A 17,383-nucleotide genomic window follows, 5' to 3' on the forward strand; every position below is an offset into this window, starting at 1 on the left:
TAGGTATAAAACATAATTAGATAATTATGTAAATAACTGCTTTACAATGTTTCTGTGCAGCACATCTAGTGTTTAATTTCTCCATGACCCTGACCAGGCAGGTGCTGAGGATGAATGAAAGAACGCTAAATGTTCGTGTTAACCTCTTGGTTGACGACGACTTCCGGTGAGCTTTCTTTCATTTAAAAATAAAGAAAGAAAGAAAGAAAGAAAGTAAGTCTGTCTTGTGTTCATATTTGTTAACATCCTCGGAGTATACGTGACAAGCTTCGCTTGTGTTGTGTTTCACTTCAGGTTCAACCAAAGGTGACCTCTGACTCACCAAACAAATGACCGGGCATAGTTTTGGGGCAAGACATCCCACCAGCTGTCTCTGGTAAACATTTCTGTTTCCAGCTCCCTACAGCCTGTGTGTGTGTGTGGGGGGGGTTCTGTTTCATTACAGTAGACTTAAAAAAACTGACTAGTAATGGTTCACACATCTGCCGGTTAATCATTTGCTGTAGTAATGCAGCCTTTAAACTAGTAAAACAAACAAACAAATACAAACAAACAAACAAAAAGGTGATTTGAATTCTTAACATTATTAACATGTTCCTGGACACTTTGATAAACGTTTCCGAATGTTAGCTTTAGGTTTACTAGAGAAATTCATTAAAACATTTCACTTTTATCATTTAAAATAAAGAAAGAAAGAGAGAGATGTATAACCAGAATGTTTTACTTATTAACAACTTTTAAAACTAAACCAAACTTAAAATCACCCAGAACTCACTTTTATTTTGGGGGAAATTAATGACTAGTCCTGCACAACAGTAAGGGAGAACTGTACACCATGATGCTCCCGCCACCATGCTTTGCAGCCCCCCCCCCCCCCCCAACAGTGTTAGAGCAACATATTTTTACTGTAAATTAATACATTTTGTACCATTTTAAGAAATTATCTGACAGTAGAGACAAAACCCAAGTCTAAAACCCAAAGAGTACACCGCTTACCTCCCAGCTCTTTGACATTTAAGATGGCGTTCTGGAACGGCACTGCTTTAATGCTAAAACCTGCAAACGAAATCAAATCATCACACACTTTTAAAAAAATAATAAAAAATCAAAATCATACAGATTCTCTTCCGAGACCTAGTACAATTCCTGGGAAATGATCATGCATGAAGAGACGATGATGGCATTACTGGGAAAGACGTGCCAAGATGTTTTTTGAGAAGGAAAAAAAAAAGGCATTTCAGAAAATGTAAGTGATTTGAAATGAAAATTCCAATTAGAAAAAAAAACAAAACATATGTGTAATGGGACTTTTTGTGATTAGCGTGACTACGTACATTGTAGCACAACACTGGCTTTTAACCTTTACCGGGGTTGCCAGGTTTCAACAAAATTCCCACTTCAACTACATCTCAAAAACTGACGCAAAGAAATTGGAAAAATATCGTTTTTTTAAATTACAAACTGAATTTTCTAAGTATACATGTTGGAAACAAGTCCACTGTAGTGCACATGCCTTTCTGATTTATTTTAAAACTAAGCCAATATTGCTTTAAAAAAAAAAAAAACTCGACCCTGGCAACCATTAAAGGCTTCCCATTTACACTTAATCACTTCCTGTTAAAACGTCTGCTTAAATGTTTGTGTCTGGGATGGTGGTTTGATGTGTGCGTGCGTGCGTGCGTGCGTGTGTGTGTGTGTGTGTGTGTGTTGACCTGTAGTAGGTACGATAGTGTCTGTGGCTTCGCTGCACAGTCTGGAGAGTAGACTGGTCTTTCCGGAACCCGTCAGTCCGATACACACTACATCATACTCCGCTCTGGGAGGGGGCGGACCTTTACAGCACAGAGCTCTGAAACACTGAGAGAGAAAGAGATGGGGGGGTAGAAAGAACAAAAAGGAAATAAATGGTAAGACAGGGGGCATCAAAATACGAGTGTGTGTGTGTGTGTGTGTGTGTGTGTGAGGGAGAGATTGTGTGTGAGACTCAAAGAGAAAAGAAAGAAAGAAACAGCATGACACGCTGGTATCAGTGCACTGACCATAGGTGTGATTAAACAAGTATGGTACCAGACTCATACACCATACCCTATCCCTGATACCCCATGCTTGACACCCCAAACCCACACCTGTATCAGAGCATCCCTTCTAAAAACCCCAACCCATCCCAGGATGTACTTGTCTCACATCTGTTAACACAATACTGTGAGAAGAAAAAAATCCACTCCACTGCACACTTCCACCAAACTCGTCTGTTCGAGACCTGCGATTAAACGTCATGACGACGCCAGACATTTAAAGAACGGCCCTTTTAATGCTGCTTCTTGTCCCTTAATATGGCACCAATAAGGCAGATCAAACAACACAGCAGAAACGAAGATCAAAGCTCACAGAAAACCTGCTATTGAAGTGCGTCAGTCTGTGTGACAGTGTGTGTGAGAGAGAGAGTGTGTGTGTGTGTGTGCGTGTGTTCATACAGAGGTCACCGACCGGGCCGGGACTGGAAACACAGATTTATCATGGTTGGGCCTTTCCCGTAACAGACGTGTGTTTGTGAATGATATGGAGAGTTGAGCTAGAAAACACTTACACTGGTGGATAAGAGCAGATGACGTGTGTGTGAGAGAGAGAGAGAGAGAGAGAGAGAGAGAGAGAGAAGAAAAAAAAACCCTAAAGACTAACTTTTATTGGTCAAAGTAAATAGTCACTCAATATTAGCACAGGAAGAAATGATCATGATATTAGAGTGATGTTAGCGACTCTTCCTGATGGAGACGGTGAATATAAACTGCCCCTGGGGGCATCACATACATGCTCCAGAAAGAGAGAGACACAAAATTAGTATAGGATGAGATGTCATATTTTCCTAGAAGTGACAAATGAAACAATATTATCTCTGAACATACCATGCCCTCCATTAATAAATTATATTATAAAGAAGACTGTGAAACTGTTTTTATAGTTTAAACTTTTGATCTTTTGTTCAAAATATTTATTATTGGCACCCTTTTAGTCAATACTTTGTGCTAGCTCCCTTTTCCATGATAACAGCTCTGAGTCTTCTCCTATAACGCCTGATGAGGTTGGAGAATACATGGCGAGGGATCTGAGAGCGTTCCTCCATACAAAACCTCTCCAGATCCTTCACATTTCGAGGTCCACGCTGGTGGACTCTCCTCTTCAGTTCACCACACAGGTTTTCTATGGGGTTCGGGTCAGGGGACTGGGGTGGTGATGGCAGGACCTTGATTTTGTGGTCAGTAAACCATTTTTGTGTTGATGTTGATGATGGTTTGGATCACTGTCCTGCTGGAAGATCCAACCACGGCCCATTTGAAGCGTTCTGGCAGAGGCAGTCAGGTTTTCATTTAAAATCTGTTGATATTTGATAGAGTTCATGACGCCATGTATCCTAACAAAATGTCCAGGTCCTCTGGCAGAAAAACAGCCCCAAAACATTAAAGATCCTCCTCCATATTTAACCGTGGGCATGAGGAACTTTTCCATACGGCTACCTCTCTGTGCTCCAAAACCACCTCTGTGTTTATTACCAAAAAGCTCTATTCTGGATTCATCTGACCATAGAACCCGGTCCCATTTGAAGCTCCAGTAGTGTCTGCAAACTGAAGACGCTCCAGTTTGTTTTTGGATGAGAGTAGAGGCTTTTTTTTCTTGAAACCCTTCCAAACAACTTGTGGTGATGTCGGTGACTTCAGATTGTAGTCTTAGAGACTTTCTTTCTTAATCAGTATATTAGTTCGTGAAGTTTGGGTAGTCTCATACGACTATTTTTTTTTTCGAGACGAGCTCTCAGGAGTGGCACAGAGCGTCATCGTCATCATCCTCCTCTGCTTAGCTGTACACTCGAGCCGTCGATCCAAATCTCACTAGCCAATGGGAGTTAGAAAAAGTTCTGACGTGATTTATCTTGGTTTCCTTTTTTTTGCATCACAAAAACCTGCCATTTTAACAGGTGTGTGTAGACATTTTATATCCACTGTATCGCCTTTCAGTGGATTTTCTGAAGAAGGTATTTACATGCATCTAGATAATAATAATAAATAATAAATCTATTGATATGATAGCTATGTTGCATTATTATATTGTTATTACAGAACACTACAAATATATAGCAGCGAGCTGTAGAACAAGAACACCACGCTTTTTTGTTAGCAAACATTCATATCGTTAATTCGTAATCAAACACACACGCACACGTTTGATGTGAGGAGGTGTGTGATATGAAATCAGGCACAGGACGACGCTGCCCTCTAGTGGCTTTATGAAGTAACACCTGAGAGACATCCTCATCAAATATAGAAACACACAGGGGTTTCTGGGTAATATTTCTGAATTGTAATTGGTCAGATGGTGATTAATTCTCTAGAACAGCAGCTCTGACAGGAGTGAAGCTTTATATCAATGCGCTTGTTCTAATATGTAATCGTTTCTATAGTAACGGCTCGATCATAGGGCCGTGTACGGCAGACGCTCCACGTAAACGGATTTAAAAATTGCTCGTAATCGTTGATACGGTGAAGTTTTTTGTAACGAGAATACATGTTAATTTAACATTTATGGAAGGAGTCTCGTGTCACTGCTTTGTAACAATCAGACGGAAAGAAAGATTCTGTAATTGTCAACAACGTGGAAAGAAAGAAGGAAGGATTCTGTGTGTCAAAAAAAGAAAGAAACCATTCTGTATGTCAAAAAAGAAAGAAAGAAGAAAGTATTCTATATGTCAAAAAATAAAGAATGAAGGGAAGGAGTCTGTACGTCAGAAAAGAAAGAATGAAAGGAAGGATTCTGTACGTCAAAAAAGAAAGAATGAAAGGAAGGATTCTGTACGTCAAAAAAGAAAGAAAAAGATTCTGCAATTGTCAAAAATCAAGAAAGAAAGAAAAAGAAAGACAGAAAGAATATGATGAGCCGAAGGAACTTTATGAGAACCCTGAAATAGGAACCTTTTCCGAATCATCTCCTGTATCTTTCAGGAAATGAGGAACCTCTACAGGAAGTGCAGATGAAACACTGATGAGCTCGTTATTGGATTCAGCACTGTAACAGAAGTCATTCGACACCGTCACCCCCAGGTGGCGCCAAAGAACAAAGTTTACTTCATTTTTATGTCTTTGAGCTCCAACTACACAGATGACCAATTTCACTGTTAAACACCACCACGCTTTGAAAATCTACTCATTATGTGAATGAGCCGTTACTATGGAAACGAAGAACATATTACAACGATCTCATTAATATAAACCTGACCATCCGTTCCAGCCGGAACTAATTTCCAAGCAGTGCCATTGCACACTTTCCGACCCAGCAGCGGATTGGAGAAGATAACCTCACTGAGGTGTAAAAATGATTCACTCAGAACTATTCAAACCACAGGAGAACCTCTGGAAACTTCAGGATTAATCTAAATGTCACAAGATACAAGTTCATGTTCACTGGGATAGCTTCAACAAAACACACACACACACATCTATTAAATTCACAAACACTGCCTTCAGGGAGAGATTAACAGCACACGTGGGATGTTAAAGATACGGCAGTGAGACAGGAAGTCGTTCTCTGTTATAGAACAGGACCAACCTGTGGAACTGCACCGTACCTCTCAATCTTATAGCCAGAGGACATGCAGTCTGTGTGTGACTCACACACACACACAGAGAGAGAGAGAGAGAGAGAGAGAGAGAGAGAGAGAGAGAGAGAGAGAGAGCACGAGAGAGTCTGAAAGGAAAAAAACAATGAAAAAAAAGACAGAAGAAAGAAAGAAAGAAAGAAAGAAAGAACAGTGTATCTACAGGTACCAGAACTTCAAATTTAATACTTTTTAATACCATATTAAAGACATTTCCGAAACATTTGAAGACCTGAACGTCACTTCGATCATGCTAGACAGGGTAGCCTTCTCTAGAGGTAGATATGAGAACAGTGAAAGAAAAAAAAGAAAAGAAAAAAAAAGTATTTCCTTCCCATGACCTCCCAAGAGAGGAAAATATATAAAGAGAGATGGATTACAGCAATCAGAAGAGAAAAAGTTGTGGAATTTATCATCACTCCCTCAGCAGAAGGGTTTTTTTTTTTGTTATTTAATGGCAGGATAATATAACAAGTAGTGTTATAAATAAACAGACACTTTTTTAAAGAAAATATATAAATATTTTTAAAAAAAACCTTTGCTATTTTGTAATATTGGGGGTCTAATATCGGGTCTAAAGGCAGGGTATACGCGACTCAAACTCACAGCAAGAAAGAAAGATTTAGTCATATCAAGAATGTAGAAAAAAAAAAGAAAAAGAACGGAAGAAAAAGATTTAGTAATGTCAAGCATGCAGAAAGAAAGAAAAAGAAAGATTTAGTAATATAAAGAATGTAGAACTTAAAAGAAAGAAAAAGATTTAATAATGTCAAGAATGTAGAAAGAAAGAAAAAGAAAAAGATTTAGTAACATCAAGAATGTAGGAAGAAAGAAAGAAAGAAATAATAATGAATAGGGTTGTCACGGTACCCAAATTTCAGTAGTTGGTACCAATACCAGTAGAACTCCACGGTACTCTGCGGTCACTCGGCGATTACGCCTCCGTCTGATGGTGACGGAGGTCGTGGTGACTCTGGGTATCGGTGTGGAATTACGTGCGTTTGAAGACATGAAACTGTATTTAAAACATTTAATATTATAAAATGCTATATTATAAAGCATTTTTTAAAAATATCAGATTTTCTCCTCGTTTTGAAATGTTCAATCATTTATTTATTTATTTTTGAAAGTCCATTTTTTATTAAAACACTACTGAGCACGTCAGCGAAATGTCTTCAATTATCAAAGCACAATTTTTTGACATATATCGCCCGAACCTAATAATCATATGCGTTAAAGCATTTATTTCCCTGGACTTTTTCCTTTTTATTCATTCATTCATTCATTCATTCATTCATTATTTTTTAAAAAGATTTGTAACGCAGCGATACAATTTCTCGGCCAATTTATTTTTATCATAAAATCGTCTTCAAGTATCGAGATATAATATATTTTTAAAAATTTTAATAAATACAAATAAAAAGCTAAATATAGCGCCATGGCTGTTTTTTTCGTTTGGTATCCTGCCCTCGCCTGTAACCGGCGTGACCAAAACATCAGCACGAAAGGAAGGAATTTGATAAGAAGGCTGAGGATGGAGTAAGTTTGACCTGGAAAATATCATTTCCTTAAATTAAAAAAAAAATTAAAAAATTAAACAAAAGGAAACGCATGCCTGTGAGATTACTTCCCTGCCATGACGTCGGAAACAAGGTTTTTGTTTTGCGTTATATTTGTTTTAAGACGGAAAATGGAAAAGATTTTTCTTCTGAAAAAGGATTACATAACTTATCATTTCTTATCGTGATCATTTATAAGCGTAGGTCATAACGTCTGATGTTTTCACATCAATCAGATTCACAGTGAGACTTCAATCAAATCGAAAACCTTTTTTTGGTTGTTGTTATTTATAGAAGCCTAAATATAATTTTGGATCCTAATCTTCTCTCTCCTTCAGTCTTTCTTTCGGTAAGCAGAACTCATTTCCTTCTTTGTTCCATCTTCATGAATATAAACGACTAAACAGGGATTGGATTTTAACAACGTTTATTTAAAAAAAATAAATAAATAAAAAATAAATAAAAAAGTATATAGTGTTGTTCTTTAATGAAATATGGTTTAAGCACAAATTCTGACTTTTAGCATCTGTTCCTATTAAAGTTGGGTCTATAAACCTCTAATGTCACTCAGGCTTAGAGATTCTGCACTTTTACTCCATTTTGAAGACCCGATAAGAAAAAAAACTGACCTTCTGTGATGAGTTCTGAGCTTTTATACAAACAGAAATCACGTTTGTCTTGACATTCCCCAAATTACATGTGGTTGGGAATAATATTTCTGTAGACATTCAATTATCATCTCAAACGTCACCTCGAGATGACGACTTCTCTCCAAATCTTGACTTCTCTCACAATTTCAATGCATCTCAAATATTCAGATTTATCATCTCATAACCGACACCGTTCAAATTTTCTGACTTGAAAAAAAATCTCTCAAAATTCCCACTTCAAGGTTTCACCTTATTTTCTTAAACTTTCGACTGATCTCAAGATTCTGACTTATCATGTCAAAGTTTTAAGTAATTATCGCAAAATCTTAATAAATTAATAAATTCAAAGTTTTAACACAGTTTTCTTCTGCAGCTCCAGGTCCATCAAACACTTTAAAAGCATTTCCATTCTCATGAAACCCTTAAAGGTTTTATTCATAAAATAAATACAAAGCGCTTCCCTTTCAGAAAAGTTCGAAAGTAGAACCTCTTCAGAAAGCTTGAACCGTTTGCGAGTATACGCCGCTAGCAAACGTAAGCGTTCTGATGCATACCGCGTAACGTGAAACTGTCTGTGCGTCTAATCTGATTTCTATTTATTCTGCATTTCGTGTCGTGTTGGCACTGGGTGGCATTTCCACTGAGAGCTGGGACGCTCGCCAGACCGCTTCGAAGCAACAACAGGAAGGTCCCAAAACGGATTATAGGATTTGTAGGAAGCCCCGACCCCCCTTAATAGTTTACAAAAGACAATGCTAAAGAATGAACAGATTCCATTCATTCACACAACGAGAGCGGGAAAGGTGGTGATTATCGCCGCCTGTGTGCCATCCAGACGGCATCGTGTGCCAAGTTTACAGTCTGAGACTGCAATCGCCAGAGCGCCTTAGAGACAAACAACACTGCTGTCTGACTGCGATGCGGACGGAGCAAACACTCGGACTGTCTCGCTTCCAATCAGACAGAAAACCACAGGGGCTGTGTGAGATTTCATAAACCAAACAAATCTAGTATGGAATTTTAAACTATATAATAAAGGAAGTTATTGATAAAGAAATTTTCAACCCATTATCACATATTTCTCTACAGTTTTCCTGAAAATCTTCCATGTCGTGCCGTTACAGGAAAACTACCGGTGAAGAGACGGCGTCAGAGCCAGCGTTATGGAAAAATCAAACCGCATCGACACCTACTGACCAATCAGAATCCAGAATTCAGCAGTCACAAACAGCTACCCTGTAAGAATAAAGGTTTTCAGGTCACGCAAGATTAAGAGTGGAATAATACCCTTGTGGATGATATACAAAATGACAGAACGCCACGTTAAAGCTTTGATGAAGAACATAATGCAGGAACGCAACATTTCAACCCGTTCCGGATGGGGAATTTTTGTTTTTTTTTTTAAGTAAATGTTAAAAGCCTACTCCAAGGAGGAGGAACCTCAGGAGGGTTTGGACTCGGTTTGCTCCTCTACAGCTTCTCCGCACATCCAGTAAACAACTGGTGGAGCTTTCCTGGTTGAAGAAGTGTGCGAACATACAAACATTTTGACACGACTTTACGAAAAGACTGATGAGTGAAACCTGTTGCAAGTCACTCCCTCCGGAATTCTGCGTTCTCCGAAATTAACGCAAGATCGATATATTATATTTGGAGGAGCTCGCAATTGATCAAAATCACCGTAGATTTTCCAGATTTGGCCTGAGACGCGTCATGTGACGTCATCGCGACAGGCATTCAGCCAAAGCCCAGGTCGATTCACGTGCGTTGAACATGAGTACAACGAAAAGGTCTCATTTACCAACAAACATCACTGTGAAAGACAATTCTGCACAACTGCAATTTCGCCAATTCTAGTCATTTTCTGGGGGGAAAAAACACAACAAACTTTGCAAGTTGCATCGCAAAGTTTGGAAAACAAACGCGGCAAAATCAATCCTGTACGGACTGAAATCTAGTCTTTGTTACTAACATGTATGCCAGAAATATCAAACAGGTAGAAAACTCATGCAGATATGTGACCTTGCTGTGACCTCTACCCCACTGAACCCCTTTGGGATGAACTGGAACCCTGACTGCACCTCAGGCCTCCTCGACATCCCATCATCACTAATTCTCATGCAGAAAGTGTGAACGATCACAAATCCCCATGGCTACGCTCTAAAATCGAGTGGTAAGCCTTCTCAGAAGAGTGGAGCTTTTAATCAGATCTAGGTTTGTAAGCTTATCGGAGAATGCTCGAATTCTGAAGGTTTTTTTTAACTCCCTGAAGTCGGACTGTTTCTGTAAAAATAGAACCCATTTTTCATCATAACAATACGTGGACCGACCGGAGTCGGCCCGTCACCGTGGGACCCAATAAATCTCGTCGACTGGGAGCTCACAGAGGCAGAGGAAGCGGCTCTTTTGTTTTCCTAATTCGTGACCTATTCCCACCCTGTTCCCACCTTTCACAACAGAGGCCGTTTTTTCAATGACATCCTGTTTGGGCGCTTAGGCGATCCCCGTTTCCCAGCATGCCCTTGAGCGAGCTGGTCAAGGCCACAGGGAGCGCTCTCCAATCCAAACTCCTCCACCACCACCCAGACCGAGACCTGATGGCTATATCCTGCTTTATCAAAGCACGGAAGTGTGTGGAATAACGTGGTTCAGGTTCCCACTCCTACTTCGGCCTACTCCTACTTCTTTTTTTTTTTTTTTGCCTGAAGAGACCTGGACACACATCACATTATAAACAGACCTGTCTCAAATCATGCGAATTTATACCACGGCGCTGATGAATTCTGGATTCTGATTGGTCAGAATTTAACGCTTTAAAGTAAGTGAGAACAGGAACTGACTTTTTTTTAATGCTTAATGCAACTACACGTGGATTATAAAACAATAAACTACTGCGGTATGGATGTAATAACACACTGTGGAAGTGCTGTTACAGGAAATTCATCCACTTCCGAGTAACTTCACTTCATCACACCACCCCAGTTAATACAGGTTGTGAAACGCTGTTGGAAATCTACCCTCAGGTTAAATTTTACCATTCCAGGCCTATTTCTGCTGCCCCAAGGCCACTTTTTACTATCCTCTGGGTTTATTTCTACTGACCCAGGACCTTTTTTTTTTTTACTGCCCCGGGAAATTTGACCATCCCAGGCCAATTTTTACTGTCCCAGACCAATTTCTAGTATTCCCAGGGCAATTTTCACCACCCCAGGCCCATTTTCACTGCCAATCTTTACCATCCTCTGGTCTTATTTCTACTGACCCAGGCCCTTTTTTTACTGCTCCTGGGGCAATTTTACCATCCGAGGCCAAATATTTACCATCCCCAGGCCTATTTCCACTTCCCCCAGGCAATTTTTACCACCCCTGTGCCTATTTCTACTGCTCCTGGGCCAATTTTAACTGCCCCAGGACTTTAGGAGGCCATTCGTTTCAGGTCCTTCAACACTTCCTTTCTTGCACTGGAAAAAGAAAGAAAGTAAAAAAAATCTATGAAATTAATTATTTGATCTCAGCTAATCAGACAACAGGTTGGTCTTAACTGTAAATACAATGCGTCACTGTGACTGCTCCAGTGGTGTTTAACGTAACAGTTCTTGTTTATAAAATGGTTTTTCCAACACCGACTCGTTTCTCCTGACTTAGGAGCCTTGTCGTCTAAATAAAACCCAAAGTCCCAAGGCTCAACGCATCTATTAAAGAGATCGAGCTGATTACGTGGCTTTTTAAACACACCATTAGCACTAAGAGCAACTCACGAATCTCACACAGGGCACTAATGACCCACATTAACCCCCGGGCTCTCAGCAGCTACTACAGAGCTTCTCGAGCAGAACGTCCTGCACTCGCCACCCACCGAGTACCTCGACCCACGTGGCTCAGAAATAAATAGACACCGTAAACCAACGGCTCTGAGAACAAACAACACACACACACACGAAAGGAGAACTGGTTTTGGTACTCGTACGACGCTCACTGGTGTTTATTTGATTTTATCAGTGGGAGGTTTGGAGGACGAAGGGGGTCACAAACCTGACAAAACATTACGCGGCTAAAATTACAACAAAAAATGGAATATAATCCAAGAAGAGTTTAGAACAACAGTATAATCAAATCTCCTTTTATTTAAAGGTGAACTCGAAAGCAGGGCTGGGCGATATGATAATACGATATCAGGGATCGTACAGATGCGCCATAATGAAATTCCAGGACTTTCAACGCACGATTTTTTTTTTTTTTTAATTTTTGCTTTTCCAAGACTATACATGAGATGTCAGTGTACTCCACGTGATTGACACGCTGCCAACAACTTTCGCTAAAATGTGGCTAGATGTCGTCATGCGCCAATTAGCATATTCATTATATCATCATGTCGAATTTGCATCTGAGCATCTTTGCTACTATTTCTTTCCCAATAAAGCTGTTCTCATTTACATATTTTTCGACGGAACGAGTATGAAACGGTGACTGAAACTCAACCCATTAAGAGACTACATGTTCACAAGTTGCTGCACCGCAATAATAAATATATCCAATTTAAATACATTTTAAAAAACAACTTTTTTTGTAGGCATTAAACAGTTACCATCCAACACAATAAATCTTAACACATATCGCGTATTCTAGAAATTTCTTTGAGAATAGTGACATGATATTTTCGTCATATCGCCCCACCCCTAGTCTTTTTCCATTTCATGGAAGATGTTTACGGCTCCACGAGGGAAATACGGATGGAAAGAAACGAAGACGTTGAGAAACGGGGATTTTCGGAAGTTTATAGAACGTCGCGATTTTACCGCGGTTAATTCGTTTTAAAAACGTTAGCTAGACGTGGATTTGGCATTAACGCGTGGATGGATTAACAGCTGTGAAAACGGAAAGCGTGCTGGGAACGCTTAACAACAACGGGCAGCTAGTAGAAGGAAATCGGTAACGACAGAAAAACGTCAGGCCGGTTAATCGATTATTTGTCGATGAAGCTGAATTCTCGAATCGGATTGGTCGGAAGGTATTTCCTCACGCACACACACGGGTCTCAAAAAAACTGCGAAATCCTGTACGGAACGAATAATATGTGAAATCTTCCATCGGCTGAGGCGTTTGTTTATGGCTTATGGGTCCGTCCTCCGATTACATGCCGTCGTTTCTTTTATCGTAATCGAATAATTATTTTCTTAATTTACAGGTTTGTGTTGGCTCAATTTCTTTCTATATTTATATTAAGAATATTAAGACAAAAGTCACAAATGTACCATAATAAAACAAACAGTGATCACGTGACAAACTTACCCAGAGCACCGATCCATCATCCAACACCGTTCGCACCACTTTACGTTATTTTAGGCGCATCCCAAACATTTTCCTAGCAATAATCAGCTAAACTTACCCATGAATAAAGCTTTATGGAAAATCTACAAAAGCTAGCTGTTCAGGATAATAACCCAATCCATGTTAAATATCATTATCGTTAAACTGACATGGCTAGCGGTGTGAAGGAAACTCAGAGAGTCTGAGAAAACAGAAGTCATCTCCGTGCCAACAATGCAGGCTGAGGCTTATAGTCCACCCGAGTGGAAAGGAAACTCACGCCGAGACCCCGCTGAACACCACGGGACATTTTTCCATCCACCTGTAACGAAGATGAGCATCGGGAACACGGCAATGGCTGGAAATACGTGGGAAAGTCCACATAAGTCAACGGTGACGTAGGACGGGAGGGGAAAAATAAATAAAACGTGGAGACCCTCATTATCCCATCGATCGTATCATGAAAACAAGGCGTACAAGTTCAAATAGTAAAAGCAGTAAAATCAAATGCGATGAGGTCGAATCGTGGAAATGTCTCCATGGAGAAAACGCCGCTGAAGAACTGATATTTTTCTGTCCTTTTTTGTTCCAAGAATCTAGGACCATCCTGAGGCTTCAGTAAATGGCTGAATGACCAAAATGTGTTGTCTGCCATGACACAAAGATGGCCATCGTAATTAAACCAAGTAAAATATAAATAAATAATAAAAATCTGGTGATTTTTCAAAGCCAATACATATGTAAAGGTAATCAAGCAAAAAAAAAAAATTAAAAACAGTCGTGCAAGCTGCATTAGACCATTTTATTAGCCGTGGAAAATAACCACATGGTCTGTGAATCTTAGTAACTATGCTTCCATCCACGTTGCAAACTTAACTTATGCGAAAAAATTTGAATATCGCATAAGACATCTGCAAATACAGCACCGTTTCTATCCCGTGTGTTCAAGAGAACAAGAAAAACGTCACTTCTGGGGAAACCGGCGCATCTCGCGCTCCGCCATTTTTCTTTTCTGAGCCAATCATCCAATCACATGACTTGTTGAGGCAAAGTCACATGACTTTTTTTTTTACGCACGTCGAGGAATTTATTCGGTAAACGTGTTTCCGTCGTAGTTTATACATGTCTTTTTATCAAACAAAAAAAATTATCCGCCTCAAATGAGCACGTACGGGGTTTTTATGCGTTTTTGAGACATTTGGTGTTCACATCGAGCGTTTTTTTCCCCAAAAAAAATTTGCATGTCTTGACTTCTTTTTAGTGCTCCAGAGTAAAAACAAAGACATGAGAGAGACACAGCGTGTGTTATGAAACACTTTATGTCGTAATGTTTAAAAGCACAAACAAGAGGCTTTAGATAAAATCGTGATTATTATTTGGGACGCGTTCGTTTTATCTCTCAAGTATTTCATCTGTTTAAAAATAAAATGAACGAATTATAAGAAAAATACACACAAATAATCAGCTGTAGGTGACGCAGTGGAGAAATATGACCTCTTGTACATGTCACGTTTACGCTCAATGTTAAGCAACTTGGAAATGAGTTCTGTGACACAAGGTGACATCCTGAGATTTTTCAGCCTGCAACATCAACAACAACAATAAATAAATAAACGATTTATTTACTAGATTTCACCGGCCAGGAGGACACGTGACGTTAACCAGAGAAAATCCCAAACCAAAAGAGAAATTTCTGCAGACGTGGACACTCGAGCGTGCTATGATCCTAAAGGCCAGAACGTCCAGGTTGACTTCCTGGAGGAAACGCTTCTATTTTGAGAACGCTGGTCACAATGTGCTGAAGTAAAGACGCCACAAGGCTACTGTTTGGGGGGGGGTCCCCACCCTATTGACTAAGAGCAAATTTAAATGGTTAAAAATAATAATAATAGTAATAATAATAATAATAATAATAACAACAACAACAACAATACGTATGTTTCCAGTGTAGCCAAGTTTGATTATATGATTACACAATTACACTTTTTTCTTTATGATATACTCAAACAATATGGTGACGCCGTCCTCACGTCTTCATTCAGCAGCCGGTTTAGTCCCGTTGTGGAAGTTCGGTCTAAAACCCACCAACAGGATGAAGGCAAACGTACGAGACGGCTACAAATACACCGGTCTGAAACATGGACGTAAATCTCTCCTTACTACATCAAGCTCACCCTGTTTGTGTTTACGCAACCTCGTTTTCAGCTCAAGCTGATAACTGAAACGTTGATGATTGTAGTGCTGGGCGATTTGACCGATTAATTTGAATTACTGTTCGAAAAACCTCCATAAACACTATTTAAAAGTTCAAACACCTCCTGAAAACTTTATAAATAAATCGCGCAATTTTTGAAATGTAAAAAACAGGGCAAAAAAACGACATCGTACTCCAGAATCATTCATTAAATTGGAAAAAAAAAACGTGATTTTTTTTTTTTTTTTTGCAATATCGCCCGACGCCATCTGATCGATGACGTAAACAGAGCGTGATCATTTTCTTTAATCGTAGGTCTGTCGTTCAGATTATACGATATCGCTTCAAAAGCGGTGATACGATTCCGAATGTTTGACGTGTTTCCCTCTGAAACAAGAAGTCAGTGTGATGGTGTGTTGAAGTTGGCCAATAGCGTTCCAGATATGCCATGCTACACGCCCTGCCCAACCTAAACGTTCTGGAGCGTGATTACAAATCAGACCCACCCACCCCCCCCAAAAAAAAAAAAAAAACGTTCATTGTTTTTTTTCCATGAAGTGAGGATCTATAGTTAAACTAAAACCAGAACAGCGACCGAAACTTTTTTCTAGAAATATTATTCTAAATATTATTGCGGTTTGTTGTATTTTTTCTGCTAGATAAAGTACCATATTGTTGTTAGTGACACTACGGGACAGGAACAATAAGCTCTGGAATAAGAGCACTTCATTTAAAAACTATTCAAGCAGTTTCCATAAGCACGTAATTTAATACCTGCCCTGGCTCTGCGGTGTTATATAGCACTTACTGCTGTACTCTGTACAAAAATACGACGTAAGCACAAATTCAATAAAGTTTTTCACTCATAGTGATGTTGTATAGTATTACAGTCGCAATCAAAATTATTCAACCCCCAGTGCAAATCAGGCTTAATGTACAGACTTTCAAATGTTAGCGATGAACAAATCAAACAAAAAGCGATTGAAATAGTTCGACACGACGAATGCTTCAAGTGGTTTCCCCAAATTCAACTGAAAATGCAACTTATAATGATTTCCCCAGTTTCAAAATTATTCACCCCCCTGAATAGAATCCCTCACAATGGCACAAATATGCAGAGCAGGTGTTGTCTCAAGCACACTTGATACTAAACTAATCAAGGGCTTCATTAGTTACAGCAGGTGTGCTTGAGCTGGAACACATGAAAAACCTGAACCTCTGTAAATTTTTACAATAAACCTGATTTGCAATGGGGGTCGGATAATTTCCATCGAACTGTAATATTAATTCAAGCGTGAATTGTTTATGATGCAGCTTAGTATAGCGACCGTGTTGCATTCAAGAGGTCCGTTTGCAATCAAAACAAAACCGAAAACGAGCTAAACCTCGTTTTTATGTACATTAATAACAAAAACAAAGGCGCGACGTACTGAACGTTCAGTACTACAATGTGGCAAAGGATTAAATAAGCTACGCGTTTAATTTACACGAAAAAAAAAGGTTGCATACGCAACTTTTCAGCAAGAGGAAAGATTAATAGCATCAGCGTCAAGAGACGTTTCTTGTGAAGATGGACTGCTTCATCATAAACCCTGGCTGCATCTGCGAGGAGGTTACGATTTCACAGTTGACCCCCGAAAACATGCGTGTAAAAAAATTAGAGACAGGACTTTATTCCTTCCAAAATCTTAATCGTTAAATTTGTTTGTTTTTTTTAAACATTTTGAATAGCAGCGTTTTGCCATTTGTTTAGCTTTTAAATAAATAAATAAATAAATAAATACTACCTTATATTAGATTACTTTAATCCAGCTTGTTTCACCTTCAAATTTTACCTTTTATATTCGAGACATCTAAAACTAATACATTACATCAAACATTGGAATTGTTTAATACTCAAATATTTTAATTATAGATTTTTTTCAGAAAATAAATATTCATACTCTCATCAATATAGTAAACAACACTTATTGCTCATGTTCGTGAAGGGTGCCAATAATTTTGCAACTGACATAAGGAACAAAAGTTG

General features: G+C 39.1%; 1 protein-coding gene across 2 annotated transcripts in view; it reads right to left on the reverse strand.

Annotated features, from left to right (window-relative positions):
* The window catches only part of arl15b (ADP-ribosylation factor-like 15b), a 72,695-nt gene that overhangs the window by 54,230 nt on the left and 1,082 nt on the right, over positions 1-17,383 (reverse strand). For both annotated transcript variants that reach the window (XM_017488882.3, XM_047160788.2), the window contains 2 exons: positions 1,713-1,857; positions 997-1,056 (listed from right to left, as the gene is read on the reverse strand). In XM_017488882.3, the coding sequence (XP_017344371.1) occupies positions 997-1,056; positions 1,713-1,857 (205 nt within the window). The remainder of the gene's footprint in view (positions 1-996; positions 1,057-1,712; positions 1,858-17,383) is intronic.

This window comes from Ictalurus punctatus, chromosome 16 (genome assembly GCF_001660625.3).
Source record: "Ictalurus punctatus breed USDA103 chromosome 16, Coco_2.0, whole genome shotgun sequence".
In the NCBI taxonomy this organism is placed as follows: Eukaryota; Metazoa; Chordata; class Actinopteri; order Siluriformes; family Ictaluridae; genus Ictalurus; species Ictalurus punctatus.